This window comes from Sphaeramia orbicularis, chromosome 16 (assembly GCF_902148855.1).
Source record: "Sphaeramia orbicularis chromosome 16, fSphaOr1.1, whole genome shotgun sequence".
NCBI lineage: Eukaryota > Metazoa > Chordata > Actinopteri > Kurtiformes > Apogonidae > Sphaeramia > Sphaeramia orbicularis.
Genome location: NC_043972.1, coordinates 19,865,968 through 19,886,763, shown reverse-complemented (window position 1 = coordinate 19,886,763; position 20,796 = coordinate 19,865,968). Strand labels below are relative to the sequence as shown.

General features: G+C 37.5%; 1 protein-coding gene across 3 annotated transcripts in view; it reads left to right on the top strand.

Moving 5' to 3' along the window:
• The window catches only part of nt5c3a (5'-nucleotidase, cytosolic IIIA), a 29,311-nt gene extending 8,593 nt beyond the window's left edge, over positions 1 to 20,718 (top strand). The window contains exons 1-8 of one of the 3 annotated variants that reach the window (XM_030157476.1): positions 10,527 to 10,555; positions 14,668 to 14,766; positions 15,260 to 15,329; positions 15,432 to 15,564; positions 15,879 to 15,968; positions 16,176 to 16,338; positions 16,431 to 16,631; positions 17,194 to 20,718. In XM_030157476.1, the coding sequence (XP_030013336.1) occupies positions 14,668 to 14,766; positions 15,260 to 15,329; positions 15,432 to 15,564; positions 15,879 to 15,968; positions 16,176 to 16,338; positions 16,431 to 16,631; positions 17,194 to 17,295 (858 nt within the window). In that variant the 5' untranslated portion in view covers positions 10,527 to 10,555 and the 3' untranslated portion in view covers positions 17,296 to 20,718. Of the gene's footprint in view, positions 1 to 10,526; positions 10,556 to 14,667; positions 14,767 to 15,259; positions 15,330 to 15,431; positions 15,569 to 15,878; positions 15,969 to 16,175; positions 16,339 to 16,430; positions 16,632 to 17,193 lie in introns of those variants that run through there. The other 2 variants (XM_030157475.1, XM_030157474.1) reach the window with 2 other exon arrangements.
• Positions 20,719 to 20,796: the final 78 nt, after the last annotated feature.

Sequence of the window (20,796 nt, the reverse complement as noted above, 5' to 3'; positions counted from 1 at the left end):
AAATAATGATAAATAAAATATAAAAAAAAAAAAAAAAAAATGAACCTCCACAATATCTGCATTTATATAAATGCCTAAAAATATTGATGCAGTACTTTTTAATATTGATACAGTATTGTGAAATGAAATATCATGATATATTGCAGAACCAATATGTTCTTACACCCCTAATTATCATGGCACTACAGTCCTACAAACAGACATCAACAATTTTCTCCAGTAATTACTGCATAGATGTGAATGTGGTCAGAACAGTGCCATCCTACATCACACACACTCATTTTACTCATGACAGTTCTGGAGGTTCTTTGCTCTGATTATTGTCACTCTGGCTTTGGATGATCTTAACTGTTGTCAGTCACTTAGAGGTTTTTCTGTTCTTTGAAGCATCGTCTGCCGGAACAAACCTGTGACTTTCAGGCTTCAGTTTAGTCCCATGTACTGCCTGGGATTCGTGATGGGATGTATTGTTGAAATGTGTTTCATTTGTTGACCTCTGGAGGGCAGGAGAGGGCAAATTTTCCCTTTGTACTGTTCAGAATCATATTTTAGGCTTTTAATTCAGCAGCATCATGGAGAGAAATGCTGAGTTTATCTGAGGTTAAAAACAGTGGTTTTTGCTCTAATCCTCTGGTTTTGTTGTTTTTAACCGATAGAGACACTAAGCCCAAAGCAAAAATGAGCTTTTGGGAATTTAGAATTATTTTAAGGTTTCATGAATTTCATTTAAAATATTAAGGAAAGCACTACGGAAGTGGGAAAAGTAGCAGCATATGAAAAAATGTCATCTAGGATGCAGGATAAGACAGAAAACTATATTTTGAAATGGAGCATATACCTGGAAACTTTAGATTTCAAATACTGAAGACCAAGAGGATACACGCTGAAAAGACAATAATCATATGCCTGATGTATGTATGTGTGTATATTATGATTAGGGGTGTAAGAAAATATCAGTTCTGCAGTATATCGCGGTATTTCATGACACAATACTGTATTGATATTAAAAAGTACCGTATCGATATTTTTAGGTATTTATTTAAATGCAGATATTTTGGAGGTTCATTTTTGGTTTTTTGTTTTTTCTTTTTTGTTTATATTTTATTTATTATTATTTAACACTCTTTTGTTAAATAATATTAGTTCCTTTGTTGGGATTGCACAAAAATTGTTATGAACTAATAGAATATGAACATTTGAACAGGATCTTAAACTGTAATGTCTGTAAAACATAATTTCAGTTTTAACACAGGAACATTTTGTGACATAGCATTAGATCCTGTTGTGATCAAATAAAAATGTGTTCAGTATTTGTGCATATTTCCAGTGTAATTCAATTCTCAAGGAAATAATTATTTAAAAAAAGAAACTAACAAAAAAATTGTCTTTTTAACACAATCATGATGTATCACGATATATCGTATCGTGACCCTAGTATTTTGATTTGTATTGTGTCGCCAGATTCTTGCCAATACACACCCCTAATTATGATTAGACACCTCTGTGTAGATATTTATGGTGAATGTGTATATTATATACATGGATACTCAAAGTCAATGTGCGTTAGATAAAAAGCCACTATATTGATTTGAAGACCCCTTCTTGTTATGGGTGGGTGGGGTAATTTACCAATGCAATGCTCTAATGTTAATATTAGATGTGTGATGATGTGATGTTTGGAAAAAAAAAAAATTTAAATATGCAAGTCATAAAAAATATTAAGTAAAGGGATTCATTTAGGGATTCAGATTCATCAAGTTGAGTGTAGATTAAGTAGTAGTAGGACAGTGATTTTTCGTATCTGTTTATGAAGTTCGTACTATGAGCCTGCAATGGGCCTTACATTATACAACACACTCTGATGCTCACTGTTTATTAGTTGCCCTGCTCATCTGCTCAAATTCTTGGAAACATGTCATATCTTTTTTTTATTTGATAGCAGACGTGAAATCTACATAATAAAGTCAAGAAACAAGATTTAAATCTTGCATTAATTAGGAAATAAATCCGTTTGAAGACATAGTTCACAGGACAGGTCTGTGTTTAGACCAGAATGTAAAGCCTGAACCTTAACAGGAGTGACCAGCACTTCCTGCATAGCCGTGCTGTGTTATCAGCTTTGACATATGGCTGTCACATGACAACTGAAGCAACTCCCCCTGTGGGTGTGTCTTCTGTTGCTCTGGTAGGCCCTGTATGAAAGTCATACAGATTAACAATAAACTGCACTGACGCTAGGTCACTGTCACAGCAATTAAACAAAAAAATAGGAGCTTTGGATTTATGCATCACTGCTAATTATAAAAGTTCAGCTCTTCAATGTCCTTTTACTGAAACAGTGGCCAAGTGGTACTGTCTTTGTGAGATGTTGGATGGCTTTGAGATGGTCTTCTAACATTCACAGATCAGTCGGGTTCATTTTATTCATAACATTTTGTTGTAATCATAAAACTAATCCAAGTTTTTTGGAAATATAAGGGTCAGGTGATTAATCAAATTTTATTTCCAGTTATAATATTGAGTGCCAGTAACTATGAAAACAATAAAAACAAGTGGTGCCAGGCACAACAAACTCAGCCCCTCGCACGTATTTCCCCCATTATAAGTAAATGTGAAGATTTTTTTTAAAAAGTCATCAAAAATTTGAACTTTAATCTACCTTTCCCAAAATGTAATGAAATCTATTTTGAGTCACTGGCAATCTATAAACTCAATTTGGTATGAATTGAACCAATAGTTTTGCTGCTGAAGTGTTAACAAACAAACAAAGAAAGAAACAAACTGAATGATAAAAGATTAAAGATAAAATAATACCAGTTCCCTTTTTTATTTTGCAGTGAGTTTGACAGACACTATTCCCAGTTGATCATAATCGGTGTCATGTCAACACTATCTTCCATCTGGATATTCTGAATGAGACGTTTTTCCAAAATGAGCGTTCAACGACCAAGGCATGTGGGAAATGCTAATGTTATCCCATTTTTACGAGGATTCTTTGCACGCATACGCTGCTATGCATTCGTATTATGTGTCTCATACCGCAGACCGCTGTCAGCTGGAGTTAAGACAAAGATCCTCTCTAGTAAAGATGCTCAAAGGAAAAGTCCAGATTTCTGCCTAAGAGGAGAAACAAACCTACTATTAAACATGATGAAAGGCGACATGAACAAGCCTCTGAATATGAGAAAATGTGAAGAAAGCCAACCTGTGTTTGATGAAATGAAAGAGGGAGGCTGAATTCATTGTATTTTGGAATAAGGGCATAAACTGGAATACTTTGAGCGTGTAAATGTAGTTTGTGATGCTTTTGATTTGTCTTGTTTTATAAATCTAGCTTACCCTTCCATTTCTAACAGTGTGTTTTTACTTATACCACTGTAAAAGTCCAGACTTGCATCACTCCAGGCTCTGAAATGTTTATTTCAGCTTGATCCAATTATTTATTTGTTTATTTTTTTACACTTATTACTCTGGGGGGTTTTTTAGCTAGAAAAAAAAGAAAATAGTAGTTAAAGATCAAAGACATCTGTTCTCTGTTAAACTATTTTTTTTTTTACTGAACTGAATTATTGATTGAAAAATACTAAGTTGGCCAAAAATATCCACGATTTAATACAATTCTCCCAAGTTATATGATAACCTCTGACCATCAGTTTTATAGAAAACTGGACTTAAAAAATAGGAAACACATCTTGGCATATGTTTACCATCTGACGGAGAGATGTTTTTGTAGCTGTAAATCTCTCCAGCATACAGGACTGTGCAAAAGTCCTAGTCCAACACTAGGTTTGTTGGTTTTGTAAAGTTCTAAAGACCACGCGTGCATTTCTCTGTCTCTGTATTAAGCTTCAATCTGGAGATACGGGAAATATGTACGGCATTAGAAACAACAGCTTCAGGGGATAAATAGCTTCTGTGAACTAACATGGTTTTATTTAGTGTGACCTCCTGTTGGACTCATTTCATTCAGACAATTTGAGATTTATTGCATTCATTCTTTGATGTTTTATACTAGGTTTCATTCAACACATGTCAGATGTTTGTAATGGTTTGTTCTGCTTCTTGTCATGGGGTCAGGGGTCACACTAAATAGTCACTTTAACCTTTAGACCCCTTTTAGATCAGTTTTTTGTGTGTCTTTTGAAGCTGTGCACATTCCTGTATTTTCTTGTATCTGAAGAAAAGACAAAGAGTAATATGCATGTTCATTTCAACCCTGCAAAAACAACAAAGGTAAAGGTGAACTATGACGTTTGCACAGTAATGTATGCAGTTAGCAAATAAAAATCGTGAATATGGCTGTTTTACTCAAAGAACCCATTTCCCATCAAACAGTGCCAGTGAACTTTTAGCAAACATACTGTATGTTGTGTGTCGTTGTCAGCAGCACCAGGCATTGCAGGAGTATCAATAGTAGTCGACATATTAGTAGCAGTCAATACTATTAGCAGAGGAACTGTGGATTTATCTTATAATTTCCTGTTATTTTGTGTAAAAACGGTTTTTACCCTCAGCCACACTAGTCCCTGTTCCATTGACCCTCAAATTGCGCAAATATAACTTGCGCATAGAATTTTACCGAATTGAAAAACGACAATTTTGCCAGAAGTCTCATTTTTCGATTAAAAGTTTTTGTGCTGGCAAGAGTTGTTTTTTTGGGCGTAGCTCAAATGGTATATCATGCAAAACTGCAATGGACAGACCTTTTTTTGCAACTAGAGTCAGGTGAATTAAAAAAACGGATGTTGACGGACGTTACAACAAGCGGAGAAGAAGAAGAAACATGTCGCAGTATGTGTTGACACACCAGGAAACCCAATCATTTTTTAATTTAGTACGAGATAGAGGGGTAATATATAATAATTATGAATATATCTGTAAATCAACACTATATTTATGTTCGTTGCCATGTTTACGGAATGATTTCTCATGACAAATCATCGCATTTGTGATTTAATGGAAAAACCGACATTACGCACTTCTGTTTTTTTGACATTTATTAAATATCGGTAAAGTTTTGTACAGAGACCCATTGGAAAACCAACTACTGCCAGCAGGGTATTGTCATTAGTTGGTTGTCCGTCCATCTGTCCAAAAACTTTGTCATGCACTGATACATCAGGCCACTGGGGGCAGTAGTAGTGAACCTGATAAGTCAGGCCGAGGGTTTTCAACTGCGTGCATGTTATGTTTATTGACTGTGTTTCTGGTTCAAACACGACTCCTTCACACATGGAAAACAGAAACTCTTGACTCATCACATTTTTTGAGGCGGTGAAAGGATACGATGCAGGGTCAAGGTACTTACTAGGATTCTGGACTTTATCTTTGATGACCTTTGGCCTTAACAGGTCAAGGCCTGGCCACAGCAGCTCAGTTATCTGTGGTCTTTGTTCAGACTTGTGTAGGGAGGAGAGAACATGGAATGGACTGTGTGACAGCTGGTATATTCTTGGATCAATGATGGTTATTTTCCATGAGCTCTGCAGCAACATGCTAAGATACACCCCCCCAAGGAATTTAACTTAAACTCTGTGACAGATGTTTGCTCTTACTTGTTTTTTGTTTTTTTTATGTCATTTTAGAACTTTTGGAATCTAATCAGAATTCCCTTTGACCTCCACAGTCCTTGCATCATCACAGACTATAATCTGGAGCATTTTTTTTAACTAGAAAAATAAATATGTGACAAGAGATAGGTGTTTTGACCGTCAGATGCGTGTGACAAACCATTGTGTTGTAAGAGGACCCCAGGAAGACTAGCCTGTCGTTTGTGCATCAGCTAATGGGGATAAAGAATTTAACAGAATAAACCCTCTACTAAAGAGCAGACAGGTCTGCAGGGGAAGGCTTGGTGAACCTCTGCAGAACCAGTTTTCTTAATAACATGTTCACGTTTCGGTGTTTTTATGAAGCCTCTGTTTGGCAGTTTCAAGCAGGCTGCCAAGTTTTGGGTGGAGACACGATTGGAGTTCTGACCTACATCTTTGTTCAGCCGAGGGGCAAAAACAGTGCCTTTTGAAAGTGAACACAACAGTAATGGCTGCTAGATGTTGATTCCAGTACGTGTCCTGTAGAAATACTAAATGAATGCCTGTTTTTCCTGGAGTCATTCTGGTCTTATTTGCTTTATTTGGATCCTCTATCAAATGCACTTAGTCTTTTTGTAAATTATTTCTCTGATTAGATTTCAGAGTGAACAGAAGACCTTAATGTTTGCTTTGTCAGCCGATAACTTATCTGTGTTTTGACTAAAGCATATTTTTATTCTGATAGACGCTTCTGCTTGAGATGTGGTTTGGAAGTGACACTAACAAGATCGCCAAATTATTTTGTTACACCAGTGTTTAGAGCCAGTAAGTTAGCTATAGCATTAGCCTGGCAAGTTTCACCTTCCTCATCTTCACCCTTTTGTTTAACTATAGTCACATCTGGCATGACGAAGCCGACCTGAGGCTTTAAAACAGCAGACCAAAAACCAATGGGTTACACCAGTGGTTCCCAACCTTTTTTGGCTCATGAGCCCATTTTAACATCACAAATTTCTGGCGACCCCAGACATTCAAAACTGAGACATTTTGTTTGTAAAAAATCAATTTGTTTTTGATCATGTAATAGTTTGCTATACTATGTTGCAAATAAATGTTAATTTTAGATGACATTTAAGCTATCAAGGTTCAAGGTAACTTTATTTATACCCGTGGGTAGATTTGTTTTGCAGCAAGCTCTTGCTCACTGCCGGTCGCTGCATGCACATACGCCCAACACAAATCCTTTGAAAGAATTACAGTGAAGATAATGCAAGCACATATGTGACATACATAAGACATAAGACATTATAAACACAGTACACATGGTCATGTGATGGAACTTTTCAATGGATTTGGTTGTGGGAGGGGGACAGGAAGAGAAGAAGAATGTTGTGAGGCAGACGGAGATGGGGGGGGGGGGGGTTAAATGCTTGTATGTGGTGAGTCCTTGAAAGTCTATATAATGTATATTATTATGGACGGAGGCAGAAACGCCAGGTGTAGTTTAATGCACAAAGTGAGAATTTTATTTTCCTTGGTCAGGATATGTACAGTCAGTCCAGCTTGGATTTACAAGGCTGACAATTAATACTGAACAAACAAGAACTCAGACTTTGAATTATGAAAGAGCTGCAGCATCTTAAACTGACCACAATGAACATTTGACAGATAAACAGTACCACAGTGCTTCGGTTTCAGCTTCAGAGTTTGTCATGTCTTTTATGTATTGGGATTGTCTCTCAACTCACCATATATTTTTTATTAGTATTTTTTATCAATTCCTAGAAATTCCAGGCGACCCCATGTGAGGTCCCAACCCCAAGGGTGAAAAACTCTGGGTTACACCTCTCTGGCTGCATCTACTTCTTTTATCCAGTCCATGACATGATCTCAGCTCAGGAGGATCCAGAGTTCAGTGTGTTTGTCTTTGCACTGTGCTGATAACAAAAGAAAGAGACAAAAACAAGACAAAATACAACATTTATTGATTATAGTTGTTTTGTATATTGTTGTGTTGGACTTGCTCTCGTGGCACTGAGAGGTTGTAAATATCTGTAAGTGTAATACCACTGACAGCCACTAGATGCTGGCTCAAAAAAAAAAAAAAAAAAAGGACTGGTCTCACGTTCCAAATATTAAAACAAAACTGACAATGCAATCAGGCTTAAAATGTTAGTCAGTCATAGTTTCATTTTTAGTCTGGGTGACTCAAGAAAAAGTGTTACATTTATGCACATATATCATCTCAACTTTAAAGGTGAAAACTTGCATGTTTGGAAATATAACATTCCTCAGAATTTGGAGATGTGCGTCTAAAACTGGTCAGCAGTTGGTGGATGTGTCTCTGCGAGGCCGCCCTACAGCAGGAACATGTTATGATGGTGAAGTGTAACAGGAGAGCGTCGGCCTAGTTTCTGACAGACGAGGTATGTGAAGCATCTGAGTTGAGCAGAGGAAAGAAGGTCGTCTCGTCTTCCGTTCCACTCAGAACTGTACAGCAACATCACGTACAGAGGGCAAAGCCAAGGAGGACAGCCAAGAATAATTCAGGACTTCAGTGAGGATTTAATGTTGAGTGTAGTTTTTAAAACAATTTCTCAGCCCAAATTCATGAATATGGAGAGGAAACGTTTGAGCCAGTTCATCTCAAAGTTTGTGGAGGAGGTTGAGACAAGGGTATTATTGTAGAGTGAAATAAAAAAAAAAAAGACAAAACACTCTTATTTGGGCAACATTTTAGAAAACAGCAATGAAATAATAACCAAAGGAAAATGGAAAACAAAAAAAGCAAAAGAAATGAGAAACCCCAACACACTGGAGCAAGGAGTTTGTGTGTCACTGAGATAAGTCAAATATTCAGTTATGTTTTTACATTTTCTGTGCTCTTAAAACATTAAAGGTTAAACTTTATTTTCCGCTTTGGGAAATTGTGTGTCCATATTTCACGCATTCCAATACACTTGGCACCAAGAATTAGCATTAGCAGTTAGCATTAGTACACAGCACACCTTAAGAGCAGTGAGCTGCCATTGAAGGCACTCATGGACCAACTCCAGATCATCATCAGCGCTGTGGTCAAGAGCACTGACTAGAGAATTAACCTGTATTTACTGGTTTTTAACAGTTCTTTAACCGGCTTTGTCAGTCTGAAACTAATCTATTCGTAATGTAGTTTAGTCCTCAGATTTTGACTCTGCAGTGAACCTTAAAATACTTTTCAGACCAGTTTTCAGCAATATTTATACTGATTTAGAATAGAACACAGGTGTGAAACATGCGGCCCGGGGGCCAAATCTGGTACGTCAAAGGGTCCAGTGTGGCCCGTAGGATGAATTTGTGAAATGCAAAAATTACACTGAAGATATTAACAATCAATGGCGTAAGTCATTTTAATTCAGGTTCCACATATAGACTAATAAGATGTCAGTTGGATCAGACCAGTATTATATTATAATAATAGCCTTTAAATAATGACACCTGCAGATTTATCTTTGTTTTAGTGTAAAAAAGTAAAATCACGTGAAAATGTTTATATTAACAAACTATCCTTTTCCAAAAGAATGTGAATAACCTAAATATGAACATCCTGAAAGGTCTTAAGTGAAGTACATGCAATTTTACCAATATTCTGCCTGTTACTAAATGTTTTGTGTATTTGTAATTGTAATGTAAGTTGTAATGCACATGTGTAAAGGATAAACTGATAAACCGAGGCAGAATATTGTTAAAATTGCACTGTTTTTTTAAGACATTTCAAGTTGTTCATGTTATTCAGATTTTTAAGGAAACGTTGTAGATGTAAACCTTGTCATAATGTAATTTTACTAATTTCATTGTTCTTATTTTACTGGTCCGGCCCACTTGAGATCATATTGGGGTGAATGTGGCCCCTGAACTAAAATGAGTTTGACACCCCTGGAATAGAACATAAATCTAACAAGCACTAATAAACGAGATGAAGTACAAACAAGAGAAGCTAAAGGTGGAACCTAAGGAAAACTAAACAAAAGCCAGACTAAAAGACCATAAGTACATAAACAGTCCATGCAGATTATAATAAACTTTGCAGATTATTTATTTTTTTCATATTTCTGTTTGTTTAGTCAGTGGACATTCCTATATGTATGTGAAGGATTTGGACATGTCACAATATTCCTGTTTTCAGACATATAACAATGGAAATACACACTGTAAAGAGTCAGTACCTGCTGCTGTTATGTCGTGGATACAGTGTGTTGTGTTGCGCAGAAGCTTTCATACAAGAACCCGTTTAACCTGAATACTGTTGTTCCATAGGAAAGGCCCACATACACATCTGTAAATGAGCCCAGATGCTGCAACTAGCCTGTTTTTACTTAAAGTTACCACAGCAGCATGAAGAGATAAGATTAGGACAATGTTTTAGGCCTGCGTGCCGATATACAAGGTATGTTCATTAGTCACATGTGTGTTGGATTGGGTCATATCTGTGTAACTGACTATTGTGAGACCTGACGCTCACACTGAACCTTGACCTTTGTGACCCTTTCATGCAGTGTTGGGCTATTTACAGCTGAGGGGGAGGGGTGTGTGTTGTGTGTTAAAATGTGTGTGGTCAGCAGTAGCACTGTAGCGCATCTGTCCACTCTGATTGATTTTTAAGAATTCCTTTTTTCCCCCCCTAACGTCAAAGGTCACATAACTGGAACAAGGTAGATTTCAAATATCACCTTTTCTCCACTGGATTCATTCCACGTCTATGTATACCATGTGTGGTTTTATTGTTTTGTTTTTTGTTTTTGTTTTTTTTGTTTTTTTTTTGTTTTTTTTTAGTGTGTGTTGACATTGGTCAGCTGACGTTGTCACTGTGTATGTATGTGTGTGTTTGTATTTGTGTAGATGTGTGTAAAGGGGGTGGATTATGTTGTCTAATCTATTTTAAGCAACGCCCCCCTCCCTCCCTCTTGCTCGCTGCAGATATAAAAACCCTCGACAGACACACAATCTTTTCTTCATTCCCGTTTTAGCTAAGACAACAGACTGAGGTAAGAGTGTGTGTTTGTGTGTGTATAGTTTGATATTTGACCACACTGGAAATGTAAAGCTAAATGTTGCACAGAGGAATCTAATAGTATCGCGTAGTTACCAAAAATATTGAAAAGTTTGTACTATTGTGTTAAACTAAACTATATAATCCTACTGTTACTGCTTAATTTATCATTATCACTTTTAAGATATAAGGTATGAATGAAGACATTGTAAAAAAGAAGATAGCATCTGAAGAACATTGCGTACATTAAACTGTACAGTAATATCCATTTACACATAGTGGGTATGTGCCTCTACATGTGGAGTGTGTTTGGTTTTTCACTGTGTCTTAAGTATTTCTGCCTTAAAATGACATACTCTCCTACTTTATGTGTTTTTTCTCCTAAACTGAAGGCAGAGCACGTTACAGCTCATTCATTGAAAACATTTTAAAAACAAGCGCATAGTTGTCAGTCCAACAATGAGACTGTCTTTCTTTGTTTCCGTGTTTTTACAGAATAGATATGCAATAGTGGAAGCTGTATGTTCTCACTTAGATAAGTACAGATGTGTATTAAATGTGTGAGAATGTTGGGGTTAACCAGAGCTGTTAACATAGGCGTCACCTGATGAGTTTTGGCCGATTCTGATTATTTATAGATCAGGGTAGCTGTCATAATATCATGTTGTTGTTGTTGTTGTTGTTATATTTTAGTTTCACAAAGTAAAAGAATTTAACACTAATAAGAAATGAGACACAACTTGAAATAACCTTGATTTTACATTATTATTATGTGCTTAAGTACATCTCTTCTATACTCTGTGGTACGTTTCTATTAATTAAAAGAAGTATAAACAAAATAAACATCCACAGGTTATCAAACAACAAAATAAGGGATGAAAAAATAAAGTTTTAGGGTACACTTTGTCCCTGTGTCTGAGAGGAAGCAAAATGACATGGAACTGTCTAGAAGCAAAAATGATCCATAAGGTTAAAGCTGATGAGGAGATTTACTTTTAGTTTGTGTTCTGGGTGTCATGTTCCTGCAGATGTCAAGAGACTGGATGACACTGAGGAGGGGCTGGGTGTCACTTTGGTTTGGTTTGTGGGATGGGTTGACAACATTGGCACCATAAGCATATGACATACTATACCAACACTTATGTGTTATAGTTAATACTGTGCGAGGTGATGGAATGTGTTTGTCTTTTAACAGAAGTTTTTCTACCAAGACCACCATGTATCAAGGTTTACTGCAGGATTGAAAGAAATCCTACTAGAAAAAGACTGCAAAGCACTGTCAGAAATGGCCTTTTATCATAAATATTGTAGCTTTTTTTTTTTTTTTTTTTAAACATCTAGAAATTAGGTCTAAACGTTTATGCTGGGGTAAGTTAACAAATATATGTAACTCAACTCAAACAGCTTAACATATTTCACATTCTTGGTCAGTAATTAACTGGCATGGTGTAACATGATCTACGCTGTTACTTAACAGGCTAATTTTGCATCTTAACACACACACTCCAGCATTAACTCACTTAACACTTTTTACAACAGTCAGAGCCTGCAGGCATCTGGAGGTTTTATGTCAAACTGGTTCAGGTCTTAAACTGTTCAGACTGTTCATTCAGGAGGGGAAATCAGATGCACACTCAGCAGTGGCTGTATTTTTTTTTTTTTTTTTTTGTCACTCAAGTTTTTATTGAAATTCACACATTTTTGACAAAACAACAAAAAATGAACAAACCAACATTGCTTGGTCGCATCACACATTCCTCAGCACAGCCCTATCCATTCTTTCCATCATTCCCAGCTCTATAAACAGTCCATTTATTCGACTTTTTGTCCATTTGTGCTTCCTGTTGTCGCAGTCTCTGAGTCACCCTTTCCATTGCATATATTCCATCAATAATTTCAATCCATTGGTCCTGTGTTGGTGCTTCTGTCCTTCCCCTGTTCCTTGTCATAGCTTTTTTGCAAGCCACCAAAAGTATCTTAACCATGTATATGTCGTTTCCTGCTACATTTCCATCAGATAAGTTACACAAATACAGAACATCACAACACAATGGAATCTCATACCCCATTATTTGTTTTAGTATTCCACATACCATTTCCCAAAACACAGTTATTTTATCACATTTCCAAAAAACGTGTGTGATTACATCTAGCAATGGCTGTATTTTAGTGTATTTAGTCTTCAGAAAATCTTGAGCTACAACTGTCAGAATGGGGGAAAAAAAGGCTGAACCAAATGATGAAATCTGCTCACCTTTATCTACCACTTTAACCACTAATACTATCAGACCCAAACACTGCTGAGCAAAACAAAACACAGTGATTTTAGGAATGTGGACTCTTCTCTTTAAGACTATCTGTTGTGTACAGATACATGGGACAATAAAGTTTGATAGAGTTTCTAATGAACACATACTTTTCCCAGTGTAAATTAAAATACGCTGCATAGACATGGCTTTCTTACCTTCATCTAAATATGTGTGATTAAATACCAGGCAGTCCTTATCTATAGGGTGGGGTATATCTGCTGTGATTACCTCAGATTCAGAAGAATTTGTGGCAGTAAAAGGCATAATATCTGGGTCTTGACATCATGTACTCTGGTCCAGATCAGATAAGATGGTATCACATTTATGATGATTTCCTGCAGAATTCTCTGAATCAAGCTTCACTTAATATCCAATTTTGTAACATGATGAAATACACAGGTATTAATGCAGAAATGATTCCCGATCAGTCAGTCTGTGGTCTGCATGACTTTACATCATGTTTAGTATGATGGTGGCTCACCTGGAATCTCAGCAAAGGTATACGAGAAATAGTTTCTGATAATATTTTGTATTCCCTGCTCTCATGCAATAGAAAAAGCCATTCCGAATCGAGGCAAGTTGAGCTTATAACTTTAGAAAAGCATCACTGGTTCAATACAGGATTGGCATATTAATGCAGTTGCACCTTAAATATCTCTGGTTTATGTCAGAACAGAAAATGGTAGAAGTTCAAATGTAGCTTATATTTTTAAAAAAACAGTGACATCAAATACATTCCTGTCTACAAACCTTTCTATAACCTATAAAACTACCAAAATGACAATGTGAATGCAAAACTAATCGGACCAAAAATTTGAGCCTCCTTTGGGACCTTGATTCAGACGTATAGTTTATCCAATACAAACAATGCCACAATAGGATTTTCAACAATATGAACTTAAAGATGACTGAGGCTTGAAGCATCTCACAAACTAGTTTTAGAAAAATAAGAATTAGACAAACTGGCATGCAGTTATCACACAAAACTGCAGAGGACTGACCGGCTGAAGTTCCCTCCTTCTCTGCACCCTGCAGTGTTTCCCTATGTGTGTGTGGGTGTGTTTTGGTTCAGCCTGTTATTCAACACCCACAGATTCATAACATCAGCTGTTTCATGACCCTGAACACCCCTCCACCAGTGGAGTGTGTGTCTCAGAGTAGGATCGGTATGATTCAATCTGGAGCCTTGTGTGTAATGTATTTGCAGTGTGAAAGTCTATATATGTGTTGTGTTTGTGGGTATGTGCAGGTATATTAAAACCAGGACATGTTTACCCTCCAGTGAGACCTCAACATGCGAACTTTGATCTGTTTTCCTTCTTCCTTTGTCACTCAAACCTTTCTGAAGCACTTTTTACACAGGTGACTGACAAGCTTTTTGTACATTGCAAACATCCACTCTATAGTCATGGTCAAAAGTTTTGACAATGATTAAACTGGCTTTTTGCATAAATATAATTTATTTGCCGATAAATGTCTCTTAAAATGCTTATAATTCTTCATCAACAGACCACAAGGACCGCGTGGGGGAAAATACTGAAGAATTACTGCCAACATTTCTGACCATGACTACATCCAAGACAAATACACATAAGAAAACCGAAGTAGTAAAAGCAGGATAAGACCAGTGGACGTTCATACAGCTCTGTTCACATAAACCTTCAGGCCAAAGCACTTTAAACAAACCTGAGGTCTTCCCGGGAAGCAGCTGCTCAGGAGTCATGACCTCGGTATGATTTCCTGTTTTGCCCAGTGTACGTTTGAACAATAACTTAACTCTGTGTTTCTGTCTCTTCAGATGCCTCAGTTTGAGAAGACGACGGTCCATATGAAGGACCCTGAGAGAGTGGAGCACATCATCTGTGGCCTCATCAAAGGAGGAGCTTCTAAACTACAGGTGAGCACTCAAATAAATATCAGTGGAGGTTGTTTTAGACAAACAGCTCCACCCCATGGTGGTGTAGTTCATGCAAAATAGCTCTTCACCATCACACGCTGCTGAGATGATTTAGTTTTGACTTTTCTCTTTTCTTTGACTGTCTGAGCTGGAAGAACTGAGCATTGTGACTTAAATATACTACCTAACCCCAAAAAAAGCAAAACACAGCAAAGAGGTCATGTATATACTGATGATCAGTCCAGTTACACATAAAGGGGGTACAATTAAATACAAACACACTAACTATACAAAAATTTGTTCGTTGTGTGTTAAGATGAAACTATATTTTGAAGGAATGAAATCTAAAGTATTATTCCTGGCTTGTACTGACAGTGAGTGTCTGTCATAGTATTTGTGTCAAATAGTTATGTCTTTAGTCCTGAAAATGCCCTGTTTAAGTTCTCTGTATGTAATCTGTGTCTGACATGTCTGATGTTGCGTGTTCTTGCAGGTCATCACTGACTTCGACATGACGTTAAGCAAGTTCGCTGTCAACGGCAAACGCTGCCCAACCTGCCACAGTAAGTGCAGCTCAAAAAATCCACACATTTAGCATCATCGTGTTTCCGTTTTTTTGTAACGTACTGTTAAGCAGATGACGATACTGTCCTTCCTCTGTGCAGATATCATCGATAATTGTACGTTGGTGACAGACGACTGCCGACAGAAGCTTCTGCAGCTGAAGAATAAATATTATCCCATTGAAATCGACCCTCATCTCACCATGGAAGAGAAATACCCATTTATGGTGGAGTGGTATGTTTATGTTTTATGTAATAAAGCAACATATTCATTAGTTTACCCTTAATATAAAACATGTGCAGAAAGTTAAATGTATGGCCAGATATGTAATATGATTTACAAAACCACAGTTAACTTAAAGTCCTGTATAGTGCAACATTTTATTCTTATAAACCTTTAACACGTTCATGTGGTTTTATTAAGTTTTTGTGTTTTTGAAAGCTGATGTTTTTATTTTTATTTAAGAGATAGAACTGATTCTTTCTACTGTTAGTTTTGATTCCAGTCTTGGTCCCCTACATTACTCCTGGCTGTGTTTATGATTTCAGGTATTTCAAGTCCCACACACTTCTCGTTGAACAGCGGATACAGAAAGACAAGCTGCCCGAGGTGGTGAGAGAGTCAGACGCAGCGCTCAGGTATCTGTCTCTGAGTTTTACCCTCGGCCTTTGCCACAGGGTATTGTCATCAGTTTGTCATCTATCCGTCTGTCCATCCTTATGTGCAAAAACTTTGGTGTGAACTGAAGGCCGGGGGTTTTCAAGTGCAGGCACGATATATTAGACTGTGATCCGGTGTGAACTAATGCTGATTCCTCTTACATATCTGCATCTCATCGGTTTCAGGGAAGGCTATGAGCAGTTCTTTGACCGCCTGCAGCAGTACAATGTCCCGGTCTTCATCTTCTCTGCCGGCCTGGGTGACGTCCTGGAAGAAATCATCCGCCAGGCTGGAGTCTACCACCCCAACGTCAAGGTCGTCTCCAACTTCATGGACTTTGACGACAACGTGAGTCCTGCATGTGAAACAGCCATGCGTGCCTTCTTCTCCTCTTGTCTACGTCATCACAGAACGTCTTTTCTCGTTTTTTGTCCTCACAGGGAGTCCTGAAGGGTTTCAAAGGGGAGCTGATCCACGTATACAACAAACACGACGGGGCCCTGAGGAATACGGAGTACTTCAAGCAGCTGAAGGAGTACTGCAACATCATTCTGATGGGTGACTCGCTGGGGGACCTCAGCATGGCTGATGGAGTGCCCAACGTGGAGAACATCCTCAAGATCGGCTTCCTTAATGACAAGGTGCAGCCACAACACGCCAACACTTTAAATCAGCTGTATTTGTATGGCCTTAAATAACAAATCATCTAACAGTATAATTCCATATTTCACTACCACCTTGTCCTAAGGGTTTTAGTCCTGCTAGAAGTATTTTTTTTGTGTTTTTGGCCATAAATCTTTACTCTACCCCCAATAACTGTTATCTAAACCCTAACTGAGCCTCATATTCTGAACTTGACCAATATCAACACATCACAGAAAAGTACTAGCAGTGTGCATGTGCAGGTGTGTGAACTATATAATAATATGTAATGCACTATTGTTTTCTTTTTCTTTATACTTGCATTATTGTTCTGTCTACTGTTTAATGTTACAATATTTGCACAGTTTTATAAAAATTCTTATTCTTTATACTTCTATATTTTTTTTATACATATACTTACCTAAAACATGACAAAGCTAAGGTCAAGCTGGAGTCAAATTTCCTGTTTGCGTGTACGAACTTGGCCAAATAAAGCAGATTCCGATTCTGATTCTGATCTTCCCTCAGTTCTGACTCCTTGTCTTTGGTTTGACCCTTCAGGTGGAGGAGCGGCTCGACAAATACCTGGACTCTTACGACATCGTCCTGGTCAGGGACGAGACTCTGGAAGTGCCCAACGCCATCCTCCAGAAAGTTCTATAACTCCACCCCTCTGAAAAACTCTGTCCTCACCCTTACAGACTCCTAACACCAACCAGACAGGATCTCACCTGGACGTCCTCTCTGGCTCTGGCTCTCACCCCCTCATCCCCCTCACCCTCCCCCACCACCCTCTTAAAGCCTTTTTAAAGACATTTTTCATCTCGTGAATGAACAGTTTTAAAGTCCAAGAAGCAGCAGCAGCCTGTCTCTGGTGTGTTTTGTCCATCGTCAGAGTTATTTTATGATCGAAGTCCAACCAAATGGGGGAAAAGTTCCCACTACATCTCTATAATTTGCACATTATTGTTACTATTTTTATTGATAAGATTATTTTTTTGATATGGTAATATTGACATACCATAAAGTAGGCACCCACAGAGACTGTTTTCTGTGGAGCTTTCCCTCCATGTTCATCCTCTTATCTTATTTTTCCCTAATGACATGGCCAAAAGATATTGTTGCACCAGCTATATCACTGAAGTTTAAGAATTCGCACCTGATGATTGTAGTTTAACATAAAAGTTGTGTTAATATGTGTTTGCACCACTGAGATGTAAAGTTCATCTTAATACATCTCGTGTAAAAAGTCCAAACTAACAAAAATATCGCCACAGAAAATGGCGTTTTCACTTCCTGTGCCCAGTCAGTCATGAGTACCATCAAACAGCTTATCTCTGTTTCTATATAATTATACTTTTCTTTTTTCAGACAAGGTATAGTTGTAGATGTTACCTGCCTGAACAAAAGAAAAAAGAAAAGTATAATTACATTAACAGAAGACAAAATGAACTTCATTAGTCTGTATATTTGACGGAGTTGTCTCTATGAGGGGTGAAGAAGGTAATGACTGGAAATAAGTAATGCTAATCACCAAACGGCAACAAAAAGGGACCTGATCTTGGACAAATGGGCAGGATGAATAACTTTCCCTTAATCTAAGCAACTGCAAGGAAACAGAAGTGACATTGAGCTAAATTGGGGGTAATGTAGCGGTAACCCATAAATGGGCAGATGAACTTGTAACATTATCATACACACATGATAATAGAAACTCTCATTCTTTGTTCAGACCAAACGTGAAACCAACTTCCACATCTCATAACCTGCGTGAATGTGGTCACTAGCGCATTTTGCAAAATTCATTTTTCTGAATGTATCAGGTAGCTCTGCTGGTTCACTCACTTCCCTTCAGTCCTGTCCTTTTCTTGCTCTGTTTCTGCATGTTACAGAGGTTGAATTTCACAGTTCCAAATGTCTAAAGATGGATACAATAATGCAGCAGATTAAGGATGTGACCTAAAATGCCCTGTGTAACCTTTCACATTGAGTCATATCCTATGAAGTTTATCGTTCACTTTCACATGTTATGGTTTATTTGCTGTTATAAAGTGTCTGTAAAACTCTGAGTGCAGTCAATTGCTGGATTGATTATGATCTCTGTTGAAAGTAAGAGACAAGGAGAATGGAACTGAAATAGTCTCATCTTCTCTGTCTAGATTGAACCACTACTTGAGCGATTAATCTCTCCTTTTGTGGTTGTCGATGCTGGTGAGTTAGGGTTACGTCAGTGCTGACTGGCCTTAGCAACACTACATAATGCAGAACTGTCAACTAGCTGGTTGTAAGTTCACGCATATTTGTGTCTGTGCATCAGGTAGACACATTTGTTTTGCTTTTGGTCTGAACTCTGTTACAGATTAGTAGCTCTGACTAAAGATGATGTCTCCTATTGGTTTGGCAACACAATAATACAGCATCATATAACACAGTATTAGTGTTAAATGTCAAATGTAAAGCTACCATTGCTTTGTCAACACATTCATTCTAGCTGAAATAAATTCCAGTTGATGCAATAGACCATGGCAACTGCTACGTAGGTGTAAGATTACCATAACTAAAAAACGACCCGTGCGTCCAGTTTTCAATGAGACAAAATCATCTCAGTTTATCTCAAATTGGCAGATAGTATATAATGTTTTTCTCAGTATTTATAGGCTGTAGTTCACCTGTTACCACAAAACACAGAATTGCTATCGCCTCTTTTCCCAGTAAAGCCTTTGGGTTTTTTTTCTCATTAGAGGTAAATCCAACCCTAAACAGTCCAGTCAAGTCCTGAGCAGATGTAAATAACTCACTACCACTGTCATTATTTAAGATGCTACAAAAAAAGCCTGAAAAGCAGCAGTTAGAACAGATGTACGCAGTGGACAAAGTTTTGCTGATATTAGAACGTATCACCGCTTTGACTCGAATCTGAATCGACAGTTATTAGGATATTGCAGACTGGAATGTGGCAAATTTCAGCTTGTCTCATTGCAAATCGTTGTGAACTGGGCTCTTAATGTGAGTATTGCGTGAACTCTAAGTTAGAACGTCATTAGTCAAAATTAAGAAGTCCAAATTTGAACATAGACATAGCTGGTGCAACCCAGTGCTGGTTAAGTCCAGAAATAGGACATTTTGAAGGGTTAAACATCGCAAAAATAAAGTTGTGTTCTTCAGTCACGGTGGCAGCAGAAGGACTACCGGCTGCAGTATTTAAGTCCAGATTCATCTCTTCAACAGCTCATGTGTTAAAACCTCAGCTTCTCAAAAGGAAAGCACCTTAAAGCTTGTACAAAGAAAATCAGGTTGTTTTGTACTGGAGCACACGTGGTTGTAATAGTCAATCATGGACGTACACAGCCTTGCACAGAAAAGCCATGTTTACATAAGTTTCTTTAAATCCGTGTAGTATTTGGCGTCATATCAGCTCACAGTCGAATCATTCAGTACACATCATTTAACGTGTTTGCTTCTTTGCATACATTTTTCCATTTTACCAGTGTTTTGATCATATAGGGTTATTATATATTGGCCTCTTGTGGTCACCAGCAGGCATTATATGGCTCAAATTCTCTTCCAAACGTGCAGATGCCCTTAGTTACTCAGTTATAAACAACTGTGAATCTGTAATGAACTTACAGTAAACAGAAGGACAGAAGCTGACATTTCTGGCTCAGTAAACAACCCATTTAATGTCTTTGCTCGTCACTTTTTTGGTGTGTGGTTCAAACTGAGCACTACCTCTAAAATCTTCACCTCCTGGTCACCATGTTCTGTGTCAGATGTTCCGTTTGACTTTTCTGTTCTGTATTTTAAATGTGCTGCTATCACCTGCATGTTGCCTTTTAGTAATGTTAAGTTTATTTCAAAAGAAATGAGAGAAAAATATATACAGTAAATATATATATATAAAAAAATATCAGTAAAATGGGTAATAATATTAAAGTGTATGTGTGCGTTATGGAAATGCATAATGTTCCACTGCCTTGGATGGTATTCATAAAGTATACGCGGATGTGTTGTATTTTTATAAACACATGCCTTCGTCTTTCTGTGTTTGTGGGAAATAAAAATGCAATAAAGTTTCATTTTTGTGAAGCTGTGGCAGGTATTTTAAGATGCGGAATGTATGGACTTAACTTGTACCGGAGGCATACTTTTTAGATTTTCAAGTAT